The 27166-nt window shown below is 44.6% G+C and overlaps 3 protein-coding genes across 3 annotated transcripts; all 3 read right to left on the reverse strand.

The window, feature by feature from the left end:
- Positions 1-192: 192 nt before the first annotated feature.
- LOC111954774 (leucine-rich repeat-containing protein 14B) lies at positions 193-4798 on the reverse strand. Its single transcript, XM_070436001.1, is given in 12 exon segments — positions 193-618; positions 620-674; positions 677-796; positions 799-927; positions 930-1030; positions 3271-3389; positions 3392-3874; positions 4158-4178; positions 4180-4207; positions 4209-4269; positions 4272-4446; positions 4790-4798. Coding segments are annotated over 12 exon segments (1449 nt in total). The 3' UTR covers positions 193-470.
- A 1227-nt stretch (positions 4799-6025) lies between these two features.
- LOC111954705 (protein naked cuticle homolog 2) lies at positions 6026-14797 on the reverse strand. Its single transcript, XM_023974591.1, has 8 exons — positions 14569-14797; positions 14432-14458; positions 14248-14333; positions 8311-8371; positions 7965-8059; positions 7607-7702; positions 7210-7489; positions 6026-7062 (listed from the first exon to the last, which is right to left on the reverse strand). Exons 1-8 carry the CDS (start codon positions 14591-14593, stop codon positions 6563-6565), a joined length of 1170 nt encoding a protein of 389 aa, XP_023830359.1. The 5' UTR covers positions 14594-14797; the 3' UTR covers positions 6026-6562.
- Positions 14798-18773: 3976 nt separating this feature from the next.
- Positions 18774-23867, reverse strand: gatad1 (GATA zinc finger domain containing 1). Its single transcript, XM_023975501.3, has 5 exons — positions 23420-23867; positions 23115-23237; positions 22952-23011; positions 19941-20124; positions 18774-19388 (listed from the first exon to the last, which is right to left on the reverse strand). The coding sequence occupies exons 1-5, from the start codon at positions 23597-23599 to the stop codon at positions 19219-19221; spliced, it is 717 nt and encodes a 238-aa protein (XP_023831269.1). The 5' UTR covers positions 23600-23867; the 3' UTR covers positions 18774-19218.
- Between the last annotated feature and the right edge of the window lie 3299 nt (positions 23868-27166).

Here is a 27166-nt window from a genome sequence, read left to right on the forward strand (position 1 = left end):
CCATTTTCATAATATACAAGGAAACATCTAAACCAGAATATATATATATACAGTACATGTAAATACATGTTTGGTATACAAGTAGTACTATTCTCAAATGTATATAGAATGCATTACTCTGCCATTCATGAATGGAAGGCGGAAATAACAATTGACTAAACTATAATCGAAAGGCAGTTGCATGTTTAAAAAATCTTGTGATAATGGAGCAATACATTTGTCAAAATCTGTTGCAAGTACTTATGAATCAGTACATATGGGTGGATATAAAACAAAGTTTTTCAAGGCCTTAAGCATCACAATACGCTAAAGTTGTCTCCTTTTTATTTGCACTAATTTCTTAGACGTCTTTGGATAAGTGGAAATGAAATGTTGCAAGCCACAATAGACGATTGAGAAAGATGAACCCTTTGTATTGCACACACCCTTGATCTATCAACCCTCTCTTTCCCACCCTCTGGTATGGTATTCTACCTGAACTTCAATCTACCTCTGGATCTCCTGTTGTCCACGATCTAAATGGTATCAAAGTTTCCAATGACGCTGTTGAAGGATTTCACCATGGACACCCCCAGTTCCTTACTGGTCTAATTGATATCTGCGTCATAAGTGCCCAACGGGGGTGACTACCTCCACGTTCCCCACCCCCTGAAGGATCCCCATCAGTTGACCGCCTGGAACATCTCCCTGTTGTACTGCAGCAGGACCGTCTCATCCAAGGGGTAGGTGACATCCTCAGGTTAGCAGTCCCGGGGCACTGGCAGCTCCAAATACCTCAGGGCTGGGAACCCAGAGTCGAGAAGAGGCGGCGAAGGGCCGTGGCACTCAGAGGGTTGCCCAGTATCTTCAGGATGTCCATGTGTTCATCCTCCAGGGTGAGYCTGTGGAGGGTGGCGGGGAAGAGGCCGCACACGTCGTGACCATTATGACCAGGTTCTCACTTTGCAGGCTGTTGGTCAGATAGGCCATGTCCACACAGTTCAGGTTACAGTTGGCCAGCTCCAGGCATTTCAGTGGGGTGGTCAGGGGGCTCTGAACAAGGCCAAAGAGTCACAAATGTATTGTATTCAATTTTCACAATTTTGCTATATCACTTGTGCATGCTTGCAATGTGTGTCTGGGTGTGCGCCTCACTTCACGCAAGCTTGACAAAAAACTAAGCCAATATGAAATCTTTACGATGCATGCCTAATTAATGGACAGTGCAGGTGTCTGCTTGTTGTTTTGGGGCATGACCTCAGTGCTATTTCAAAGTCAGCTGTAAATGACACCCTATTCACTTTTAAATGCACTACTTTCTACCAGGGTCCAAAAGTTTTCTGGTCAAAAGTAGTACACTATATAGGAAATAGGGTGCGATTTGGGAAGCCAACAATATCAACCATTAAGTGTTCCCTGGTTTCTGGCCAACCTGCAGATTTAGCAGCAGGCAGCTGTCTACATTCTCCCCCACAGCCAAGCAACAAAAACAAAATGCAACTGAGTGCAAACTGAGTACCGGAAACTGAGTACTGCGAACTGCAGCCCCCATGCTATGATATTACACAGTGGAAATGCATCAGCTTGAATAGACATCCCCAAAGCTATATACAGTGGGGAGAACAAGTATTTGATACACTGCCGATTTTGCAGGTTTTCCTACTTACAAAGCATGTAGAGGTCTGTCATTTTTATCATAGGTACACTTCAACTGTGAGAGACGGAATCTAAAACAAAAATCCAGAAAATCACATTGTATGATTTTTAAGTAATTAATTTGCATTTTATTGCATGACATAAGTATTTGATCACCTACCAACCAGTAAGAATTCCGGCTCTCACAGACCTGTTAGTTTTTCTTTAAGAAGCCCTCCTGTTCTCGACTCATACCTGTATTAACTGCACCTGTTTGAAACTCGTTACCCTGTATAAAAGACACCTGTTCACACACTCAAATCAAAACAGACCTCCAACCTCTCCAAATGGCCAAGACCAGAGAGCTGTGTAAGGACATCAGGGATAAATTGTAGACCTGTACAAGGCTGGGATGGGCTACAGGACAATAGGCAAGCAGCTTGGTGAGAAGGCAACAACTGTTGGCACAATTTTAGAATGGAAGAAGTTCAAGATGACGGTCAATCACCGTCGGTCTGGGCTTCCATGCAAGATCTCACCTCGTGGGCATCAATGATCCATGAGGAATGTGAGGGATCAGCCCAGAACTACACGGCAGGACCTGGTCATGACTGAAGAGAGCTGGGACCACAGTCTCAAAAGAAAACCATTAGTAACACACTACGCCGTCATGGGATTAAAATCCTGCAGCGCACGCAAGGTCCCCCGCTCAAGCCAGCGCATGTCCAGGCCCGTCTGAAGTTTGCCAATGACCTCTGGATGATCCAGAGGAGGAATGGGAGAAGGTCATTGTGGTCTGATGAGACAAAAATAAGAGCTTTTTGGTCTAAACTCCACTCGCCGTGTTTGGAGGAAGAAGAAGGATGAGTACAAACCCCAAGAAACACCATACCCAACCGTGAAGCATGGAGTGTGGAAACATCATTCTTTGGGGATGCTTTTCTGCAAAGGGGACAGGACAACTGCACCGTATTGAGGAGAGGATGGATGGGGCCATGTATCGCGAGATCTTGACCAACAACCTCCTTCCCCTCAGTAAGAGCATTGAAGATGGGTCGTGGCTGGGTCTTCCAGCATGACAACGACCCGAAACACCAGCCAGGGACTAAGGAGTGGCTCGTAAGAACATCTCAAGGTCCTGATGGCCTAGCCACAGTCTCCAGACCTGAACCCAATAGAAAATCTTTGGAGGGAGCCGAAAGTCCGTATTGCCCAGCACAGCCCCGAAACCTGAAGGATCTGGAGAAGGTCTGTATGGAGGAGTGGGCCAAAATCCCTGCTGCAGTGTGTGCAAACCTGGTCAAGAACTACAGGAAACGTATGATCTCTGTAATTGCAAACTAAGGTTTCTGTACCAAATATTAAGTTCTGCTTTTCTGATGTATCAAATACTTATGTCATGCAATAAAATGCCAATTAATTACTTAAAAATCATACAATGTGATTTTCTGGATTTTTGTTTTAGATTCCTTCTCTCACAGTTGAAGTGTACCTATGATAAAAATTACAGACCTCTACATGCTTTGTAAGTAGGAAAACCTGCAAAATCGTCAGTGTATCAAATACTTGTTCTCCCCACTGTATACAGTAGACATCAATACCTTCTASCCATGCACACACACACACTCTCTCCCAACACAGAGGTGAGCCTCTAACCTTATCAGGCTTCGCAGGTGTCTGATGAAGGTGCAGAAGCCCATGTAGAGCTCTGTCAGCTCAGTCAGCCAGCTCAGCAGATCGCCAATGGTCGCGAGCAGGTCATCTTCATCCGAGCCCACAACCTTCGCATGTCCATCACCTCGGGCAGCATCAGGGACTGCAGCTGGGGGAATTCTATCCGGGACAACAGCAACTCCAGGTGCGGGGCCTCCTGGTGAACATTATAGACCATTTGTAGTCTCCTCATGGCCTCCGGTTGGGCCACACGCAGCACATAGAACAGCTGTTTCAGGACCAGGGAGTTGGCTCAGGACCTGACGAAGCGCAGCTTCAAGGGGCAGTGACGGAGTAGCAGGAAGGCCTGGGCTACCACCTTGTAGTTCCGCCCGGTGACAAAGCCGTTCAGGCGCACGTCCACCTCGGTCTCGAGGGCTGAGGGTGCAGCGTCGCCCGCCTGGATGGCCACCATGACTTCGTAGCACATGCAGGTGCGGGCCCACCGAGCCAGAGTGGATCCACAGGCGCAGGTATGGTACTCTGTGTTCTTCAGCCCAGTCAGGTCCACCATACGGAGGGTCTCGGTTGGCCGCAGCACGCAGGACTGGAGATGGAACAGATAGAGATAGAACATAACTGTTTATTGCCATCAAATGGGAATTTGTCTTACAAATCAAAGTTATAGGCCCTTATATGATGTAAGGTGACATTGTGACCTTGTATTGCCCCAGTGGCAACTCAAGTAACTACAAACACGTTGAGACTTGAAGCAAAACAAAAAACGTGTCACATTGTCCAAGATCCTGTGCCTCAGTTCACAAGCAGCATTTTTGACCAGTGACAGATTGCGCCTCTAAACACAACACCAGAACACACAGTTAGCCTACTTTCAGCCCAGTCAACAGAGCCATGTAGGCACTGCCGGCAGGTGCAGGAGATCCTCCTGGCAGTCTACCGTCCTCCCCAGGAGCCTTTGCAGGTTAAGCTCGTGCAGAGGCAGATTTGGACCAGGTCGTGGAGGAGGAAGGCCTTCTCGTGCAGGTAGCAGGCATTGAAGAGGAGCGGGTAGAGATTGAACAACAAACAGCTAAGGTTCTCCATGGCGCTCGGGTCACTCTAAGCGAAGCCCTCGGCAGCAAGAAACGTCAGGCTCTTCGTGGCTCTCTCTTCTCTGTTCTATCCTCGAGGTCTGGGTCTTGAAGTGTTAGGATCAACCAATCAGCCCTTGTGACTGGATGTGTTTGTGTTGTTGCTCTCTCCCCGACTGTCTCTCTGTCTGTTGATTCTTTGTCTTTGCTAGTACTGTATATCTGTCTGAACCTCGTTTGCTGTGGTATCGCGTGGCGAAAGAGAGGCTTGGCGCGTGAGGTAGGTGAGTAGGAGGGCTATTTTTTAGAAACAGCCGTCTCATTCCCTTCGCCTCTCGAATGGGTTATCTATTTGCATCTTTCACCAAGGGGCAGAGCAGAAACAACCTTTTCCTACTGCTTACAAAATTAGGTCCAATCTCCCTCCATACCACCAACATTGAAAAGACCTGTTTATGCAAGAAAGCTATATATAGACGCTAGTGATAACAATAACAGTAAAGCAATGTAGACAAACATAGCATGTACGTTGTACAGGGTAACATTGGCATCATGCCCACACTGAAATGATAGATTTACTGAAGGCTTAGATGTTAATCAAGACCAAAGCAGTGGCGGATCAGATATCATAATGTACTAGCCTAACATGACTGGTTATGAAAACATTATGCATTTGATGAGAGTACTCTGGAGCACCCAGAGTGTTGTAAATATACTGAACAAAAATATAAAAGTGTTGGTCCCATGTTTCATGAGTTGAAATAAAAGATCCCAGAAATGTTCCATATGCACAAAAAGCTTCTTCCTCTACAATGTTGTGTACAAATTTGTTTAAATTCCTGTTAGTGAACATTTCTCCTTTGCCAAGGTAACTCATAATTCACCTGACAGGTGTGGCATATCCAGAAGCTGATTAAACAGCATGATCATTTCACAGGTGCACCTTGTGCTGGGGACAATCAAAGGCCACTCTAAAAGGCCCTGCATCTCAGTGCTAGAGCTGTCACCACAGACCCTGGTTCGATTCCAGGCTGTATCACAACCGGCTGTGATTCCCATAGTCCCATAGGGCGGCGCACAATTGGCCCAGGGCCGTCCGGGTCAGGGTTTGGCTGGGGTAGGCTGTCATTGTAAATAAGAATTTGTTCTTAACTGACTTGCCTAGTTAAATAAAGGTTCCATAAAAAATGTGCAGTTTTGTCACACAACATATGTCTCAAGTTTTGAGAGAGATCCAATTGGCAAGTTGACTGCAGGAATGTCTACCAGAGCTGTTGCCAGAGAACTCTACCATAAGCTGCCTCCAATGTCGTTTTAGAGAATTTGGCAGTACTTACAACCGGTCTTACAACCGCAGACCACGTGTGGTCACACCAGATACTGAATGATTTTCTGATTCACCCCCCTACCTTTTATATTTAAGGTATCTGTGACCAACAGATGCATATCTGTATTCCCAGTCATTTGAAATCCATAGATTATAGCCTAATCAATTTATTTAAATTGACTGATTTCCTTATATGAACTGTAACTCAGTAAAATCTTTGAAATTGTTGCATGTTGCGTTTACATTTTTGTTCAGTGTATTTTCCTAAATATTCATAGAGCCTTAGCACGGAATGTTTTGCCATAAGAGAGAACACATTTTACATTTGACAGCTTCCACATGACGTAAACAAAGTGTTTCACTTTATTACTTCTTACAAATTGTTTTACATTTTTCTTCTTCCCAAATCTGAAAGCGTCAGCCTTCATTAGATTGTGACTTTTTTCAATTGACAAACTACAATGATCACAAGCAAAGTGTATCATGCTTTCATACATCAAAATACAGACAATACAAAACATATTGCATATACTCTCATATGTAGATGTAACTGTTTAAATCATTATATTAAATGAAAGTGGTAATCTATAGAAACCTGAGAAGAAACTTCAGTCTAGAGGGCTTCGAAAGGTGAGTAGCATATTCAACATGACACATTCAACATGAAACTCAGTCGTCAATACAAGGCACATAAGCTAATTTTTGTACAAAGTTGCTATTATTCCTTAGTATGGAGAGTGATGGTGTCCCACAGCCCTATACTATATTTAGGCCCACCTGATCTGACCAGGAACCACTCAGGGCCATAGCTATAGGCTAAACCACAGGGAGGTGTGTCTCTCAGTCTTTGTATCCCTGAGTGGAGTGCAGACTGCAGTCATGCTGGGGGGTGGTAGTGGTGGTGATGGTGGTGGTGCTCGTGGTGGTGGTGGTGTTCATGCCTCTGAACCAGGGGGATCAAGCCCCCAGAGGAGGCAGGCAGGCTGGACAGCACCACACTTTCTCCCCCTGACTGAGCTTGAGAACCAGGCTGCTGCACGTTGAGTAGGGTTCTGGAGGGGGACCCAGCCCCTCTGGCCCTGGAGCGAAGCCTCTTGCTCTGGCTGTGCTGTAAGGGGAGTTGGGGCTGGGAGTGTGGCTGAGAGGGGTGGCACCATATGGAGGGGTGTTGGCCATGGAGCTTGCTTGATTTATCCCCACCTCCTCTGTCTCCCCCTCCTCTGTCTCCCCCCACTGCCTTGGCTTGGCCCCTGAGAGACCTGAGGAAGGAAAGGCCCCTGCCTCTGGACTTTGTAGGGCCGCATTTCTCCCCCACCACCACTGAGCGGCGCTGCTGGTCTGAGCGGGCCTCCGGTCTGGGAACCTGAGAGGGGGCGTCTGCAGAGGATGGAGAACATCATGTTATGCTGTCATTTCTCTTTGTTGAATGTCATTCATCTTTGGTGTATTTTCAGTAAAAACCATGTTGACTTTAATGATCTGTGCCTCAAAAGTGCTGAAAATAAATGGTCATTGTGTACCTACCTGCATRGTCAAACATGGAGGAATAATTCTCTATCCCAGCTAGGTCTAAGTAGTGGTTCCTGCGTTCTGTGTTTTCATCCGCACAGTGAAAAGTCCTCTCTGGGCTCCCTGCCTCCTCCTGCTGGACTTCCTCCATTCTGTCCCCTGTTCTGGAGCCCCGGCCAGAGCTGCTGGAGGGGGCCACCACCAGTTTGACCTTCAGGGCTGTGCTGTTACATGAAGGCTGCTTGGCCGACACTTCAACCACCTCATAGATGGACTGCATGAGACTGGACATATCCTGTAACACACAGACACACACACACATCATTAGTAAGGCTGCAGGGTTGACTTAATCTTAAGAGAAAACTCATAATGCGCAAAATTTGCTTGTTGTAGCTGTGTGAAGCTACCGTACCTCCTTGGTGACTTTACCACTGTTGTCAAAGTGATACAGTGTGAAGATCCACTCCTGTCGAGTGTCATCCTCCAACACCACATTGCACTCTGTGTCCTGTAACCATGAATAATTGTCACCATTATGCAGACCCTTTTATGCGTGCTTACATTTTACGTACAAGTGATCCCAGGAATTGAACCCACTAGCCTAGAATTGACGTTCCATGCTCTACTTATTGAGCTACAGAGGACCAAACACAACAGGTACCATATTATGGTCATCAAACAAATCACTGCCATACTCTGTAGAGATTCTATAGATCAAATCCTTTTGTAGTTGTAGTGTACAGGACAGTAAAAGACCAAAAGCCACTCACATCAACATGGCTGTTCCTCTTCTTGGGCTGTCTGAATGGAACGTGGATGTAGCTCTCTCTCTCCTTCTCCCCTCCCTTCTCTGATGGCAGTACCACTGTAAAACAAACAAAGTATATTCTCATTAGCCTTTGTGTTTGCTGTTTACAGACGATAATACACACACAGTATCCCAGGTTTCCCCGACAAGCAAGGGGAATTCTTTGATTAAGATATGAACCATACCGAATCAAACAGGTCAATCATTGAGTAAGTCTAAGATGTTAAGTTTATGATGCATGCTAGACTAGAATCAGTGSAACAGTAATGTGATCAGCCTGATCCACTGAGCCGTCTTTTTCTACTCACCCTGTAGGGGGCTCTTATCGTTCAGGGACTGCTCATCCTTCACTTGCCTTCTGCACAACTCCTGGAAAAAGAGGGAGAGGAGCGATAGACCAAGTGAGAATTAGGAGAGAAAGTCACAGAAGYGGGGGGGGGGGGTAGAGATAGGGAGAAGGAGAAAGACAAGAAAGTTTAAATGATGTGAGAGCAGGAAATCTTTGATCATCTGGGGGCCTATTGTTTGTCATCAGCTGGGTAAATAATACTTTGAGAACCAGCTCCCAGCTGATGTTTTCAAGTTCACCTCAACTTCCGATAAATTCAATAAAGCCATATGTGTTCTATAACTAATCAGATGTACCACCTAATCATCCCCAGCTTCCAATTGGCTCATTCCTCTCCCCTGTAACTATTCCCCAGGTCTTTACTGTAAATGAGAATGTGTTCTCAGTCAACTTACCTGGTAAAATAAGGGTAAAAAAAAAGTATAATCTGTTATATTTTATTCTGTTCTCAGAGAGGAAATAAAGCACTGGAGAAAAATAGAACCTATAAGGGTACATTTACTGTAAAAGAAGGCAGTCATGCTCATGCCATGACCATGCCAGCTGTGACATCACTATATCCAGTAAAAGTAAATGCATTAAGTCACTCTTGGTATTAAAGTAATATCACCTACAGAGTTCCCATATATGTGTACAACTGAGCGTCCCATATGGAAACAATAACACACAGTCTATACATTTACTATGTTCAAAAACCTGCTGAGACTACAACCTATTTATAATGCCTATGGGCTCAAGGCGGATGTTAACTTCAACTAAATCCACTGGGTAGTTGTTGCTTGGTGAGTACCCACACTTTGAAACTAGGTGTTCCCTTGAACGCTGTTGAGCATATTGCATGTGCTATCAAGACCAATCCAGATCTGAGCATATGATATCCAACCCTCTGTTGCAACAAGTCAGAAACCATCCCTTCAAAAAAGGACAGTGAAAGCACCAAAACATTAGATCTGTGCGTCTAACTGTCTCCACCACAGACATTCCCAGCAGCCAGCCGCCCACAGCTCTGACAGATGCAGATGAGTAACAAAGAGCCTGTGGAGTCTGAGAGGACCATGCTGACAGATAACCCTGACTGCTGATGGCTTCAACCAGCATACCAGCCAAACCTCTGCCATCGACCGCCACGCTCTGCCTGCTACGGGCCCTTTCATCTGGGGTCGGGTTACCGACCGAGAGGGGAGAGGAGCGGGGGCCTTTTCCTGCACTCAACTGGGTGTCACCAAGCTTTGCATCCTGTCTTGTAGCCCCCCCTCTCTCCCACCCGCCTTTAGTTAGAGTCAAACGCAGAGCCCTGAGAAGAGAAGAGAACAGTACAGAGCTTTGTTTTAACAATCTCTTTCCTGCCAACCAATACCTGGATAGGTGGTTGATCATCTCTCTTCCTGTCAACCAATACCTGGATAGGTGGTTGATCATCTCTCTTCCTGTCAACCAATACCTGGATAGGTGGTTGATCATCTCTCTTCCTGTCAACCAATATCTGGATAGGTGGTTGATCGTATGGGGGTGGGGCTGTATGGGGAAGGATGGTTGCTTCATCGCAGAAGTTTATGTGAAGCAGCTTCTGTTATATACATAATAGGAAGATAAGTCTCTTGAAGTTGGTATACAAGTAGATATTCAAAGAATGTAAAGGGGGTTGGGGTTGTTTTCAGGCTCAGGCAATAGTTAACGTTAAGTCAGAGAATAACCATTAAGAAGTTCTCATTTTCAGAGGTCTGGCCTTGCTCACAGAAACCAGATGTGAGWGATTTCTGGAGGAGGGGAACTGAGGGAGGGATTTGGATGTTGAGCTGTGGTTGGGTGAGGAAACGCTGGAGCCAGAGTCTATACGACTATCTAGCTATAGAACTGGGCCTCTCTCCAACTGGCCAATCAGTTCTGCTGGCCATGAGGGCGGAAAGCAGCGGGAAATTTTCAGATCATTGTGGGTAGAGATGTCCAAGGGTTCTTACCACCTAATGATATGACCATGGTCTCTTTCTCTCTCTGTTTTTATCTGTCTCTCTCTCTTTCTCTCTCATCCTATGTCTGAGCTACAGCCCAACAAACAAGGTGGGTAACCAAACATGAAAGGGAGAGCCAGCCACCTGAACAATCCAATCTGTGTTTGGGAAAATCGGTTTCCCTGGCTTAGAGCTGGAATGTTCTGGGAGGTGATTTCAGCCCAAATATAATCACAGTCCAGAGTCTGAACAGTAGAATAATAAACAGAAACCTCTGGTACAACAAACAGAACAGAAACACCTTGGTGGAAACAATAAGAGGAGGACTAGAAGGAAGATTCCTTCTCCAAACCCAAGAGAATGACTGGCCCAGTTTAACCAACACTGTCGTTCCAAATACAAATCCATACAGAGACAGTGATGCAAACTGCAATCCGATTCTGATATGGTTGGTTGCATTTCATCAGACAACTTTTTTTATACTTAGTGTTTGTACATTTTACAAACTCTCTGGCTCACTTGACTGAGCTGTACATGATCCAAACCTGCCTTGGATAAACAGGTTTATTAATGAAAAGTGCCTTTGTTATTGCATCAGGTGATATTGTCAACACTCCACCCTGAGTCATTGTAATTAAACAGAAACAGTATGTCAATATTGAGGTTAATTGTTCTACAAGTCTGAAATTGTTTAACATCCTGATGGAAATAAGGTCGTGTTACAGATATCGAAATGGGATTTAAAAAAATACGCACACTGAGTAGATTCACCACAGAATTATCTTTACAGGAAATGAAAGCACACATTAATTCAGAATTTTGCTCCACTCTTTGAAGTTGAGCAGCCAGAAGATGAGAAGCTGGAAGAAAGAGGGATTCTTCCAGGACTAACGGTGAACAGGGTGGGTGACGGAGAGCTTTGGTGTCTCACTGCAGGACTAACAGTGAACAGGGTGGGTGACGGAGAGCTTTGGTGTCTCACAACTAACGGTGAACAGGTGGGTGACGGAGAGCTTTGGTGTCTCACTGCAGGACTAACAGTGAACAGGGTGGGTGACGGAGAGCTTTGGTGTCTCACTGCAGGACTAACGGAACAGGGTGGGTGACGGAGAGCTTTGGTGTCTCACTGCAGGACTAACGTGAACAGGGTGGGTGACGGAGAGCTTTGGTGTCTCACTGCAGGACTAACGGTGAAACAGGGTGGGGTGACGGAGAGCTTGGTGTCTCACTGCAGGACTAACGGTGAACAGGGTGGGTGACGGAGAGCTTTGGTGTCTCACTGCAGGACTAACGGTGAACAGGGTGGGTGACGGGAGCTTTGGTGTCTCACTGCAGGACTAACGGTGAACAGGGTGGGTGACGGAGAGCTTTGGTGTCTCACTGCAGGACTAACGGTGAACAGGGTGGGTGACGGAGAGCTTTGGTGTTCACTGCAGGACTAACGGTGAACAGGGTGGGTGACGGAGAGCTTTGGTGTCTCACTGCAGGACTAACGGTGAACAGGGTGGGTGACGGAGAGCTTTGGTGTCTCACTGCAGGACTAACGGTAACAGGGTGGGTGACGGAGAGCTTTGGTGTCTCACTGCAGGACTAACGGTGAACAGGGTGGGTGACGGAGAGCTTTGGTGTCTCACTGCAGGACTAAACGGTGAACAGGGTGGGTGACGGAGAGCTTTGGTGTCTCACTGCAGGACTAACGGTGAAACAGGGTGGGTGACGGAGAGCTTTGGTGTCTCACTGTGCAGGACTAACGGTGAACAGGGTGGGTGACGGAGAGCTTTGGTGTCTCACTGCAGGACTAACGGTGAACAGGGTGGGTGACGGAGAGCTTTGGTGTCTCACTGCAGGACTAACGGTGAAACAGGGTGGGTGACGGAGAGCTTTGGTGTCTCACTGCAGGACTAACGGAACGGTGAACAGGGTGGGTGACGGAGAGCTTTGGTGTCTCACTGCAGGACTAACGGTGAACAGGGTGGGTGACGGAGAGCTTTGGTGTCTCACTGGGTCTATGACCTGAGGCTGCAGGATGTTGACACAAGTGATCAAGGACGTGTGACCGCTACAGCCTGGACACCCCAATGAAGGCATCAAAGTTGACACTATAATCAAGCTTCATTACTGAAAAGAGGACAAACAATGAACATAATCTTAGACAGCCAGACACACACATGAAGTGCCCAGGCAAATAACATAGAGTATACCAGTACACTACAAACTGTAGCTAGACAGGCCCCCTGCTGACAGTTACATTTGCGGTTGTGCCATGGAGCCGCTAATGGTGGAGCTGGAATACAGAATCACAGGAACAACTGAACTGCCATTAAAAAGACGTGGAGGACCTGGGTCTCATTACAGAAACCTGGCAGGCTCAGCCTTTCTTTCCTAATAACAGGTTCCAGAGAGACAGCAACATGGACCAACACTTCATTAACACCTCCTCCCCACCATGAGTTCAAAATGACACTACAGCAGGCATTCAAAATGGCTCCAACAGGTCTTTCCAAGTGTTGAAAGATGATTACGAGAGAGAAAAGAAGACATTCAAAATATGTGAGTGAGGCAGTGAGTGGCCACACAGTTAAGAGTCAAAGAAGAGTTATGAGCATCAAGATGTTGTACTCTCACTATGCTACATCTTCCCAAATGTGACCATCTCATTAACAGTACTAAGCCTACATGTGAAGGTGTTCCACCCACAACCAGACACTCCGCCTACCAGACCTTGTCTCCCCCTGCCAGCACCAGATGTGGGGTTTCAGTGTGGCGGTAATGAAAGACCCTGCTGTTCTGGACAGCGGCCATATGCATTTCACACAGACATGACAGCCTCCTCTCACAGAGAGCAAAGGAAGGAGCAGGGGGGGGGGAAGCCCCTCTCCAAACACCTTTCATGTCCCTGGCTTGGCTGTGTGCTTATACTGTTCTATCATCCTGTGGTTGCTTTGCCTTGGCTGGGACTGGGAGGAGCAGACCTGGCTGAGACATCATGCACATGTGATTCAGAGTCAGTGAACCCTAGTGCGAACACCAGTGTGGACTCAATGTGAGCATGAAGTGGTGACTGACAGTGTCAATCCTCTATCGATGGATGAATCAGGATGTAAACAAGACTGAGAAGGCAGCAATTCAAAATGTTATTTGTTGTTTACCCAGATGGTACATAGTTTGGCTGTGATTTCTGTATAAAGATTGATGAATACAACACCATGTATTCAATAGAGAATTGTCAATTTGCTTACCTTTGTCTTAGATAAGAAGCGATGTGTGATACACTGCCTTCATCTTTTCATTAGGATTCTAAGCTCTTCCACTCTGGGCGGCTGTGTTCCATTCAGCTACCCTTTCACAGGACTCCACCATTCTGGTTCTTGTTAGCGTCATTATCCAAGTTCAAGCCTCTCAACTCTAATGACACACATGTGTCTGTGTTGCTTTCCATTTACAGGCCTTTCTGGGCCAGAAAGAGCCAGAAGCAGATGCATCATGAACATGGTCCAGAGAAGGATGCTAACCCCCCAGGATGCAAAATACAAACTAGAGTTTGGTAAACAACTGACTGTTAGCATTGACAAACTAAAGAACTGTCCTAGAGAAGTAGGCCTATGGGGATTTAGGTGTGAGAAGGATTTGGCAGCAGGGTATTTTTATTTTTTATTTAACTAGACAAGTCAGTTAAGAACTAATTCTTATTTACAATGTCGGCCTAGGAACAGTGGGTTAATAACTGCCTTGTTCAGGGGCAGAACGACAGATTTTTACTTTGTCAGCTCTGGGATTCAATTTGGCAATCTTTCAGTTACTGGTCCAACACTCTAATCTCTAGGCTACCTGCCGCCCCAAATATGGCTAGTGACTGTGTGATGACTCTTTCTCTTTCACTGAAAATCTGCAAACAGATGAAATGTTAGTCATATTTCAATATGTCTGGAAAATGCGTTGTACAATACCTGCTTGAATCTGATTTTGTGGGTGTGGAGATCCGTACATTCCAGCTCTCTCTGACAGGTGAGCACATTGGCAGCAAAACTACCACCTGGAAGAAACAAACAAATAAAAAAATGAAGTCTATATCCTGCATAACACTATGTTTGAGAGACATACATTTGAGACTTTCCTAAAGGTGATTCTTACCTTCAGGATTTTCTCTGCGTTTACAGGCTATCCAAATTATGCATGGAATGGAAACATAAAAGAGAGAAAGAAAAGATTGTTACATTTAGGTTATTAAGAGATATATAGTACCCCCTGAAACGAAATACTAATCTTACCATGTTTTGATTGGAGTTTGCCCATATTTTTTTATATTTCCTCTCGTGCCTTGAACTTTCATCTATTTGCGCATTGATCAAGACGTCTTCATCATCTCCCATTGATAACAACAAAGACAGTTGTATCCTGTATGCACCGATATGTCGATTTTGCCATCAAGTTATTATAGGGTTGAGCTTAGACAAGAGGACCGAAGCGTCGTGAAAGTGCACACAAGTATGTTGGACAGAGAGAACTTGCGGAGTTTATTATGGAAAATAAACGAATAATCAATATACAGAGGGTACAGCACACCCTGCTGGCCATTAGGGGAAAGTATTTTCTACATTTTTATTGAGCGCATAAAACAAATGAGCTCACAGTGACATTATTTAACTCGTGTGTAACAGTTTAACTTTAGTCCGTTCCCTCGCCAAGACCCGGGCGCGAACCAGGGTCCCTCTGCACACATCAACAATAGTCACCCACGAAGCATCGTTACCCATCGCTCCACAAAAGCCACCGCCCTTGCAAAGCAAGAGGAACCACTATTTCAAGGTCTCAAAGCGAGTGACGTCACCAATTGAAACGCTATTAGCGCGCACCACCGCTAACTAGCTAGCCATTTCACATCGGTTACACGTGCATGATGTGTCTTTCTTGTAAACATAAAATAAGAGCCCTTCATTATACAAACGTTTTATTTGTTTAGTATCTAGATCGCTTTTCCCCCTAAATAGGCTACTGTATATTGGGGCGGCAGGTAGCCTGTGCGTTGGGCCAGTAAACTAAAGGTTGCTAGATCGTATCACAAAGCTGACAAGGTAAAAATCTGTCGTTCTGCCCCTGGACAAGGCAGTTAACCCACTGTTCCTAGTCCGTCATTGTAAATAAGGATTGTTCAGGTGTCTGCGTAATTTGCGCATATAATGGACCAGGGACTGAATGACCTAAGAACGCCACTTCAGTTCCTATCACCTTATGATGTCTATCTTCTGGAACGAGCCCTTTCTGGTCAAACATTCTTCATAATATTTCTAACGGGGTTGGTGAGACAAACGCGGTAAACGCCTCCCACTCCCTAAATGTTCACCTCTCAACCCCTCCCACTCCACTATTTTTCACTTCCCAACACTTCACTCCCCAACCCCTCCCACTCCACTATTTTTCACTTCCCAACCCTTCACTCCCCAACCCCTCCCACCCTTCACTTCTCAACCCTTCACTCCCATCATTCTTATCCCAAAGAGGGCATAAAATAAGATCCTCACCACACTTGTTTTCTCCATTCCTTAGTGAGCTATGTAGAACGCCGATGGTTTTAGTAATGCTGCTTTGTTACTCCATGTTGTAATGTGTTATTTCTTGTGTTTGTGTTCCAGGGTGTTGAGGGTTTGGCTATGATGGTCACCATCATTATGTAGTCCATCCCAGACATGACCAATATCTTCGTCCTCCTCCTAATKATGCTTGTACTGTAGATACCCTCCTCTCTGTCTCTCTCTCTCTCTCTCACACACACTTCATTATCAGTCATCTTAATCCATTCCCACTTTTTCATCTCATTCCTCCAACTTTGAATGAGAAAAGAAACGTTAGAACTGTCAACTATACATTAATGCCCCAGTTCTTGCCTCTTTTACTATTTGTTATGTTGGTTTGTTGCTATGGCCCCAGATGAGTGTGTGATGTATCAAGGAGTGATATTGAGACCATAGAAATAGAATCCATTTCTATGAGTGAGTCATCTGCTCAGTTGTCCCGTGTTTGTGATGGTGGAACATCTGCTCAGTGGTCCTCTGTGTTTGTGTCTGATGTCTCTGTTGATGTCCTGCCTGTGTCTGTCAGGTGTTTGGAGTGTTTGGCTTGACTCTGTTCAGTGCTGCTGTTCCATCAGCCTTTGGCGACCTGCCCTCTACACCCTGTTCTTCTGCATCCCTAGGACGGATGGATGGCCATCTACAGGGAGTTTGAGGAGTAAGAGACACAATGCCCTACATTTCCCCTTATCCAGTTCATACAGTATGTGTCCTTGGATAAAGACTACATTTCCCCTTGTCTAGTTCATACAGTATGTGTCCTTGGATAAAGACTACATTTCCCCTTGTCTAGTTCATACAGTATGAGTCCTTGGATAAAGTCTACATTTCCTTTATCCAGTTCAGACAGTATGGGTCCTTGGATAAAGATTTTGAAAAGCAAGAAGAGATTGCTTTATCAAATGGGGCTTAAAATGTTGCAATAGAGTGAAAAAGCTTATGTGAAAATGCCAATACATTGTAGACATATTTCTATGTATTTTGTCCCAATGTGGTAAGAGTTGTCCTTTCTGTCTGCACAGTAGTGATGAGGGGCTGATGTACGGACCGGCTCTACTTCTTCATTTTCACCAATCTCCTCGTCGCCGTGGTAACCACCAACCTGGAGGTATAGATGGCTGACTACGACGACAATAACTCTAACGAGTGTTCGCTGGCTAGCGGTAAGTCTGTCACTCTTTCCGTTCCCCCTATAGTTTCCATGTCACGTTAGTATTATTCATACCAAGGCTCTGTTGTTGATGACAGAGGGGGGTGGGGGTTGTGTGATGAATTGCGTGTCTTCCACATTGTTGTATACTGATTATTACTACAAGCTGCCTTTCAAAATCATCAATACGACCACTCCTCTTTCGTTGTTTTCAATCACATATTACCACCCTGTGTATTAAGTCCTCTCTCCCTACACACCACACCAAACTCACTCCTCAACCCCTTCATTCTCCCACAGATTATACCGGAAGATACGGGAGTCCTGACGGACCAGGGCAGAGGTGGTAACCAAGACCAACATGACCCGTTGCCAGAAGACCTGGAAGAACCTGACCATGGACACCTTGGAGGAGCTGGCCCTTGTCATGGCTGCTATGCAGAAGAACATGGCTGCCTACAGGGAGATATGGCAGGTATATTTCAGACCACGTGTATGTGTTTATCCACAGTATAGTGGAGGAGGTGCACAGCCTGTCGTTCAACGTACAGCAAGAGGTGATGATGATGAGGAACCATATGACTGCAACCCTCCAGGACAAACTATTGAATAATGATATTGCCACCGGCCATACTGGAGACATACTGTCCACCCTCATCACCCTGGAGAAGGTAAGAAGGCAGTGGACATGGCACTATTCCCCATATAGTGCACTAATTTTGATCAGAGCCTTATGGGTGCTCAATAGATTCAATGACTCTTCCTGGAGTTGTCTATAACCTTATATGTACTGTTCTGTTACTAATGTCAGTTGTGTGTCAGGCTCATCAAATCCAATGTATTTATAAATGGCACAAAGTGCTTACACAAAACCCCACCCTAACACCCCAAACAGCAAGAAATACAGATGTAGAAGCACAGTGGCTAGGAAAAACTTCCTAGAAAGGCAGGAGCCTAAGAAGAAACCAGGCTCTGAGGGGTGGCCAGTCCTCTTCTGGCTGTGCCGGGTGGAGATTTTCAGAGTACATGGCAATTAAGGCCAGATTTGAACATCTTGAAGAACAGCGTTCATAGATGACCAGTAGGGTCAAATAATAATCACACTTGTTGTAGAGGGTGCAACAGGTCAGTACCTCAGGAGTAAATGTCAGCTGGCTTTTCATAACCGAGCATTTAGAGGTCGAGACAGGTGCGGTAGAATCAGTCGAAAACAGCACGTCCAGGACAAGGTAGCACATCCGGTGAACATGTCAGGGTTGCATAGCCACGGGCAGAACAGTTAAAACTTGAGCAGCAGCACGACCAGGTGGACTGTGGGCAGCCAGGAGTCATCAGGCCTGGTAGTCCTGAGGCATGGTCCTAGGGCTCATATGTTCTCAACTCGAACACAGCATCCCCTCACCTGTTCCAGCAGGGGGATATGCGTCATGAGGCTGTCCATGGACAGCCAGCTATCCTACCTGTCTACTTCTACACATGTGGATGTGGGACACAGTAACACTCCCAGCACACACCACAACACAGGCTGAACACACCTTTAACTGATTAGCTGAAATGATCTCAAAGATAATGATAGATTACATGGTTAAGTCAGACTGTATGCTTGCTGCACACATTTGCACATGCTGATCAATGTTGACCATGTACTGTGAAATCAAGGGGGATTTTGCTTTTTTAATCAAAAAGATTGGAGATTTGTGGGGGGGGTAAATGATCATAAAGGTTTCAGTGTCTCAAAAATATACTCAAAGGGATATAACTTGGAAGCTATTAACAGCTTATTTCTAAATAAATGTTCTTTATTTAAAAATGTTAGTTGGTCTCTATCAAATATTCGTTAAACACTTCACATGAATGACACAGATATCTAAAGAAAATTAAGTTGGTTGTTTTAAAAGCATTCTAGTAGACAAAGCTTTTGAAAACGTATTTTCCACATTACTGAATATAAAAGTCAATCCCATGTCATCTCTGGATGAACATTTCATGGGTAGTTATCGTACTGTTCAAGATGTTACTATTTAGATTGGTTTGTAAACATCCACAGTTTCCATATTCAAAGACTAATAATGTGTCTTATACAGTCTAAAACTTGTCTCCATTATATTACAAAAATGTACATGCGTCCATTAGCAAGCTAACAGACAAAGTTCATATCTTCATGGTAAATGGCCCAGCAGCTAATTGCTGTTGCCAAAAGATTATTTGATAGCGATGGCCGGCGTGGGTCCAATATGGGTCCAGATGTAGCCTTTCTCTGGACGGATAGGAATGGTGGGGAAAGGACAGCTCCTGGACTTGAAGTACTCRGAGGGGGCGTGGCACACAAACTCCAGGTACTCCATCTTCCTGGGAAAATCCTCCTCCGGACCTATAAAAGTCAGATAATCAGTAACAGAAACATTATCGGCTAGTTGTGGTGTTTGAGTCTACTGTGACATTACTCACATTTACACAATGTTCAAAGATAGACATAACTTATTTCTGTATTCTCAAATATAACTTTCAAAAATGTGACAAATTCAGCCTTCCGGGAGGCGCAATGGTCTAAGGCACTGCATCGCAGTGCGATGTGTCACCAGAGATTCTGGGTTTGAGCCCAGGCTCTACCGCGACCGGGAGGTCCATGGGGCGACGCACAATTGGCCCAGCGTCGTCCGGGTTTGGCCGGCAGGGATATCCTTGACTCCTGTGGCGGGCAGTGCACGCTGACCAGGTCGCCAGGTGTACGGTGTTTTCCCCGACACATTGGTGCGGGTTGGGTTGTGTTTTGGAGGACGCGTGGCTCTCGACCTTCGCCTCTCCTGAGTCGGGAGTTGCAGCGATGAGACAAGACTGTAACTACTACCAAATGGATACCATGAAATTGGGGGTAAAAAAAGGGGTAAAAAAAAAAAGTGACGTAAGTTTAATCATCACTCACCAACAATGTAAGTGGCAGGATCAAACAGGTCCTTAGGACTGGCCTGGGTTGGTATCAACCAAGTCAAGGCTGCACTCTTCTCACAGTATTGGTCCTGGACAAAACCTCTGATCTGTGCATAGTATGGCCTCCCATCATCCTCATCTGTAACTTTGATGACATCTCCTATCTGATAATACACACCCTGCACAATAACTGACAGTTAAACATATCTATATATTTTTTAATTTCACCTTTATTTAACCAGGTAGGCAAGTTGAGAACAAGTTCTCATTTACAATTGCGACCTGGCCAAGATAAAGCAAAGCAGTTCGACACATACAACAACACAGAGTTACACAGAGTAAAACAAACATACAGTCAATAATACAGTAGAAAAAAATAAGTATATACAATGTGAGCAAATGAGGTGAGATAAGGGAGGTAAAGGCAAAAAAAAGGCCATGGTGGCGAAGTAAATGCAATATAGCAAGTAAAACACTGGAATGGTAGATTTGCAGTGGAAGACTGTGCAAAGTAAAGATAGAAATAATGGGGTGCAAAGAAGCTAAATAAATAAATACAGTAGGGGGAGAGGTAGTTGTTTGGGCTAAATTATAGATGGGCTATGTACAGGTGCAGTGATCTGTGAGCTGCTCTGACAGCTGGTGCTTAAAGCTAGTGAGGGAAATAAGTGTTTCCAGTTTCAGAGATTTTTGTAGTTCATTCCAGTCATTGGCAGCAGAGAACTGGAAGGAGAGGCGGCCAAAGGAAGAACTGGTTTTGGGGGTGACCAGAGAGATATACCTGCTGGAGCGCGTGCTACAGGTGGGTGCTGCTATGGTGACCAGCGAGCTGAGATAAGGGGGGACTTTACCTAGCAGGGTCTTGTAGATGACCTGGAGCCAGTGGGTTTGGCGACGAGTATGAAGCGAGGGCCAGCCAAGAGAGCGTACAGTCGCAATGGTGGGTAGTATATGGGGCTTTGGTGACAAAACGGATGGCACTGTGATAGACTGATCCAATTTATTATATAGGGTATTAGAGGCTATTTGTAAATGACATCGCCGAAGTCGAGGATCGTAGAGTGGTCAGTTTTACAAGGGTATGTTTGGCAGCATGAGTGAAGGATGCTTTTTTGCGAAATAGGAAGCCAATTCTAGATTTAACTTTGGATTGGAGATGTTTGATGTGAGTCTGGAAGGAGAGTTTACAGTCTAACCAGACACCTAGGTATTTGTAGTTGTCCACATATTCTAAGTCAGAACCGTCCAGAGTAGTGATGTTGGACAGGCGGGCAGTGGCAGGCAGTGATCGGTTGAAGAGCATGCATTTATTTTTACTTGTATTTAAGAGCAATTGGAGGCCACGGAAGGAGAGTTGTATGGCATTGAAGCTCGTCTGGAGGGTTGTTAACACAGTGTCCAAAGAAGGGCCGAAGTATACAGAATGGTGTCGTCTGCGTAGAGGTGGATCAGAGACTCACCAGCAGCAAGAGCGACATCATTGATGTATACAGAGAAGAGAGTCGGTCCAAGAATTGAACCCTGTGGCACCCCAATAGAGACTGCCAGAGGCCCGGACAACAGGCCCTCCGATTTGACACACTGAACTCTATCAGAGAAGTAGTTGGTGAACCAGGCGAGGCAATCATTTGAGAAACCAAGGCTATCGAGTCTGCCGATGAGGATGTGGTGATTGACAGAGTCGAAAGCCTTGGCCAGGTCAATGAATACGGCTGCACAGTATTGTTTCTTATCATGGCGGTTAGGATATCGTTTTAGGACTTGAGCGTGGCTGAGGTGCACCCATGACCAGCTCTGAAACCAGATTGCATAGTGGAGAAGGTATGGTGGGATTCGAAATGGTCGGTAATCTGTTTGTTGACTTGGCTTTCGAAGACCTTAGAAAGGCAGGGTAGGATAGATATAGGTCTGTAGCAGTTTGGGTCAAGAGTGTCCCCCCCTTTGAATAGGGGGATGACTGCAGCTGCTTTCCAATCTTTGGGAATCTCAGACGACACGAAATAGAGGTTGAACAGGCTAGTAATAGGGGTTGCAACAATTGTGGCAGATACTTTTAGAAAGAAAGGGTCCAGATTGTCTAGCCCGGCTGATTTGTAGGGGTCCAGATTTTGCAGCTCTTTCAGAACATCAGCTGACTGGATTTGGGAGAAGGAGAAATGGGGAAGGCTTGGGCGAGTTGCTGTGGGGGGTGCAGTGCTGTTGACCGGGGTAGGGGTAGCCAGGTGGAAAGCATGGCCAGCCGTAGAAAAATTCTTATTGAAATTCTCAATTATAGTGGATTTATCGGTGGTGACAGTGTTTCCTGTCCTCAGTGCAGTGGGCAGCTGGGAGGAGGTGTTCTTATTCTCCAAGTTCTCTTTACAGTGTCCCAGAACTTTTTTGAGTTTGTGTTGCAGGAAGCAAATTTCTGCTTGAAAAAGCTAGCCTTGGCTTTTCTAACTGCCTGTGTATATTGGTTTCTAGCTTCCCTGAAAAGTAGCATATCACGGGGGCTGTTCGATGCTAATGCAGAACGCCACAGGATGTTTTTGTGTTGGTTAAGGGCAGTCAGGTCTGGAGAGAACCAAGGGCTATATCTGTTCCTGGTTCTAAATTTCTTGAATGGGGCATGCTTATTTAAGATGGTGAGGAAGGCATTTAAAAAAAATAACCAGGCATCCTCTACTGACGGGATGAGATCAATATCCTTCCAGGATACCCCGGCCAGGTCGATTAGAAAGGCCTGCTCGCTGAAGTGTTTCAGGGAGCGTTTGACAGTGATGAGTGGAGGTCGTTTGACCGCTGACCCATCACGGATGCAGGCAATGAGGCAGTGATCGCTGAGATCTTGGTTGAAAACAGCAGAGGTGTATTTAGAGGGCAAGTTGGTTAGGATGATATCTATGAGGGTGCCCGTGTTTACGGCTTTGGGGTGGTACCTGGTAGGTTATAAACAGATAKGTTTGTTATGTTTGCTAACATACAGTACTGAATGTTTTTTTGTTTTTTTAAGTAAACATACTGTACCTTATAAAAGACTGATTCTGATGTGATGATAGTGGAAACAGATTCTGGTGCTTTGATTGGCTGTGGAAGAAATCACATTTTGAGGAGCTTCAATTAGGACAATTGTCTGACAATCCAACACAAAGATATCTGAATTCCCGTGTATTGAACCAATGGTACTGACATTTTTTAGTTTGAAGATGTGCCTTCTTCCTTTTCCTTTGGTAGAGACCTTTTTTTCGGTAGCAGGGGTTTTGTACTTGGTGCTCCTCAACCGTGCTGATCTCCTGTGGATCTCTTGTTTAGACTGTGGGCAAGATGTGTCAAATACCAATATTACACCTCCATCAGGATGACAATGTGGATCACACATGCCTATATGATTGATCTCTGCTTTGCCTTGGAAGTAGAACAATATGGAGATACAGCCACTAAGGGGAGAACACTACAAGTGCAGTGCAGGCCTATGTATATTTTATATGTGCAAACCTGCTTGCCCCCGACATTATTCTGCTGTGTGTTGGAGGACGCAGAGGGTCCAGATGCTCCACTGCTGGTACTCTTCCCCGTACAGTTATTGCACAGGATCTCTCCTTGGTTTCCCTTTTTCCACATAGACGATGAGTTTGTTTTGCAGACAGCGCAACATGGTTTCAAACCCAGCGGCATCTTGATAGGAAAAATGTAGGCCAGCGAAATGAACGCAGAGGCTAGCTAGCTATTTAGCCAGCTAACTGTATTCTGGCTAACAACATCAGCAACAACAACAAAGCCGCTCTTGACAGACAGACTTAGACAGACAACTACAGCATGCAAATCAAATAGCAATAAGCTAGATCTAAAGGAACAACACAAATGGCTACATCGATTTAGCCCAGACAGCTAGCTAACCAGTCTGTAAAAATGTCTTCTTCTTTCATGTTCAGCTAGCTAGTGTGGGCCGCACTAAGCGAAGTGTAATGCTCCACCTACTGTGATGGCGTGTATCGACAGCCTTATATCTAGGTATTATATTTATCTAACAGGCAGGCTTATAAACTATCTATCAGCTACTTCTTAGCAAAAAGGAAGCAAAAAAACAACAACAATCATATTGTCTTAAACGGGAGTACATACTGTTGAGGGTTCGTCAACTATGTTTGGCCTCGGCCCCAATTTTTTTCTGAGCTAATAGTCGGTGGGTCAGAACATAATTAGCATATAATATTAGCACAATGAATTGGCCTACACTACAAATTGAACAACATGTTTAACAAATCCGATTAGTACATAATAAATTCAGTGACAATAACATCATTTTTTCGATCTGATTACGCTCATAAAATCACCATGTCTCTATTCAAATATTATTTTGTCTATTTCTCTGTACGTTGATTGGAGGGGGAAAAAAGGTCTACGTAGTCTACTGTAGGCTACACTACTTTTGTAACGTCAACATTCGTTCTGTTCAGAACAATCATATTGATAGCAACAGAAAATGTCGCTCTCAAAACGTATCAAAAGAAAGGTGGATAATGAAAATTGAAGTTTCAGGGAAGAATGTACAGATCAATCTCAGACGTCATTATAAATCTAAACATGGCATATTCTCACTGAAACTGAAACGGGTTAAATCTCCAGTTACAAGGAAGAGGGAAAACAGTCGTGGACATGGTGGAAAAACTTGAGGCCTTTACTAGGAAGCTTGAGCTGTTCGATTTGGAATGGTCATCTGGAAGGCTACTGCACTTCAGCACACTGGAGAAACGAGAGGCAGAGGGACCATGTCGCAGTATTGTCATAGAGGTGATGGAAGATTTCAATTTACAAATTATAACTTCTCCACCAGATTTAAAGACTACAGCATGCCCAAGGATATTATTGCATTTGTACGTGATCCTCTCACAGTCGGCCCAAGTGGAGAATTACCCTCCCTTGCTAAGAAAACGATACCCTCGCTGGATGAGACCGCAATTCAAACTCAGCTGATTGAATTCCAGACATCCAGCCAAATCAAGGATGCGCTCCGAATCCTTGTGTGCGCTTTGGGTGGCATGCTCAGAGGAATACAGCACAATAAAAAAAACTTGCATTTTATGTACTAACATCAAGTCCTCATTTTCCTCTATGAACGCAATATAGACTCATGACAGGAACCAGCTTTCAATCGAGGACAGCCTGCGGACACAAGATCGTGTCCGAGAGGAAATGCAACTTTTCCCATTGAGTAAGTCACTTAGTGGCCTATATGAAAGTATTTAGTAAATACTAACATTATTGTGAGTGCTTTTCCAGGGATATTTAGGTCTCAAACTGACAGTCATTTCTGTTTGTTCTGTCGTTAAAGGAGCAGGCTATCTTTAAATGATTGTTTTATGTAGGATGCTACATTTTTGGCCAGTTGCAATTGTAAGTACGCATAATAAAAAGATCCCACTTCTATTAAGCCATTTATTTTTGTTATTGTGAAAGATGCTGTTAAGCCTAATAGCCCACCTCAGCCAGTTAAGGTATTTTATATATTTTATATAGGCCTAGACTCGGAAGAAATAGACTACAATTAAGCACTCTTGTTGTTATTTTTTATTTAAAAAAATATTTAGGGTTAGATCAGATTTAATACTGCAGATAGATTGTAGCTACCATCAATGTAATTGTCTGCATCACGTCCAATCCCCCATATTTTCTTTTGCAAATGTATATACATGTATATATATTGTGGCTACAGCAGGTCAGCCACCAGGGGAAGACTCGTCAAGGCCTGGTAACAGGTGGAGTATACATCACGAGGCGATGGCTCCATCTGCTGGACGTGCCAGGTCTCGACGGGCTCTAGACAGGACTAATTGGGGCTGATTGGGAGCTGGTGAGTAATCAAGGCCCATAAAGCTGCCAGAAGGGCAGCACACAGGWGGACTAGGGGAAGTGAGGGGACTTCCATGTGGTTGGATACGGTTACCTGAGCTAAGACGAGGGAGTTGAGTTTGTGTGCCCGACAGGATTCAGGAGGACCCGGAGGCCAGGAGAAGGTATCCCGGAGAGGGTCTCATGGGGAGACCTGTTCTTTTCTTTTTGATTTATTATTTAATAAACACCCTTGAAACCGAGCTAATCATACTCTGTCCGTGTCTGATCTAATGTAAACTTCTTGACCAAACCCCCTGGTCTGCCACAATATATATATATATATATATATACCACACAACCCACACAACACACACACACACACACACACACACACACACACACACACACACACACACACTACCGGGTGAAAAGTTTTAGAAAAACACTACTCATTGAAGGGTTTTTCTTTATTTGTATTATTTTCTACATTGTAGAATAATAGTGAAGACATCAAAACTATGAAATAACACATATGGAATCATGTAGTAACCAAAAAAGTGTTAAACATATCCTTTGCCTTGATGACAGCTTTGCACACTCTTGGCATTCTCTCAACCAGCTTCATGAGGTAGTCACCTGGAATGCATTTCAATTAACAGGTGTGCCTTCTTACAAGTACATTTGTGGAATGTACCATATTAACAGTACCTAAACAAATGATCTAATGATTAAGCCTCTTCACAGCAAAATCTGCAGAGCTGGGAAGGTTGTATCCTCCATATAAATAACATTCTTTTAGTTATTGAGAGAATTTTGTATAATAATTTAAATTGAAAAATTCTACATTTTGAATCTGGCGTCGTTTTGCGTGTCAGTTCATAAACCATGTGCCATGGAATTGGTACGTCAAAGATCTCTTCCCAACTATTTTGCAATCTATATGGCACAGCTGTCAATTTTTTTTAACATAAATTAAACTGATWTTTTTTTWAATTTATCACAATATTCTTTAACCAATGATGATCTTTATTGCAGGGCCGACAGACCAGTTTTCCCCCTTCCACTTTCCTCTTCAATGTTTGTGGTAATGCTGCAATTAGTTGGTTGTAATTTTGGGTAGAGCAGACATTTCCATATGTTTTTGATAGCTGCAACTCTTATTGTTTGTAAAGTAAAATTAAAATGAAGATTATTGTTTAAATGGATTACTCGACTGATGTAGGTTTTCTCAATCTGTTGCTGCGCAACACTTGCATAACAAGTTAGCTATATTTTCAGCACCAGGCGCTGTTCCCCTCCTATTGATTGCACTGCGGTTGCAGCTTTACCTTTCAGCACCACAAAATGGTCCGCTGCCTGCTTTATTATATGACTGTCTCCTGTATTCTCTCTCCTCATGAAATAAGTTAA

Source organism: Salvelinus sp. IW2-2015, linkage group LG30, assembly GCF_002910315.2.
Source record: "Salvelinus sp. IW2-2015 linkage group LG30, ASM291031v2, whole genome shotgun sequence".
NCBI classification, from domain to species: Eukaryota; Metazoa; Chordata; class Actinopteri; order Salmoniformes; family Salmonidae; genus Salvelinus; species Salvelinus sp. IW2-2015.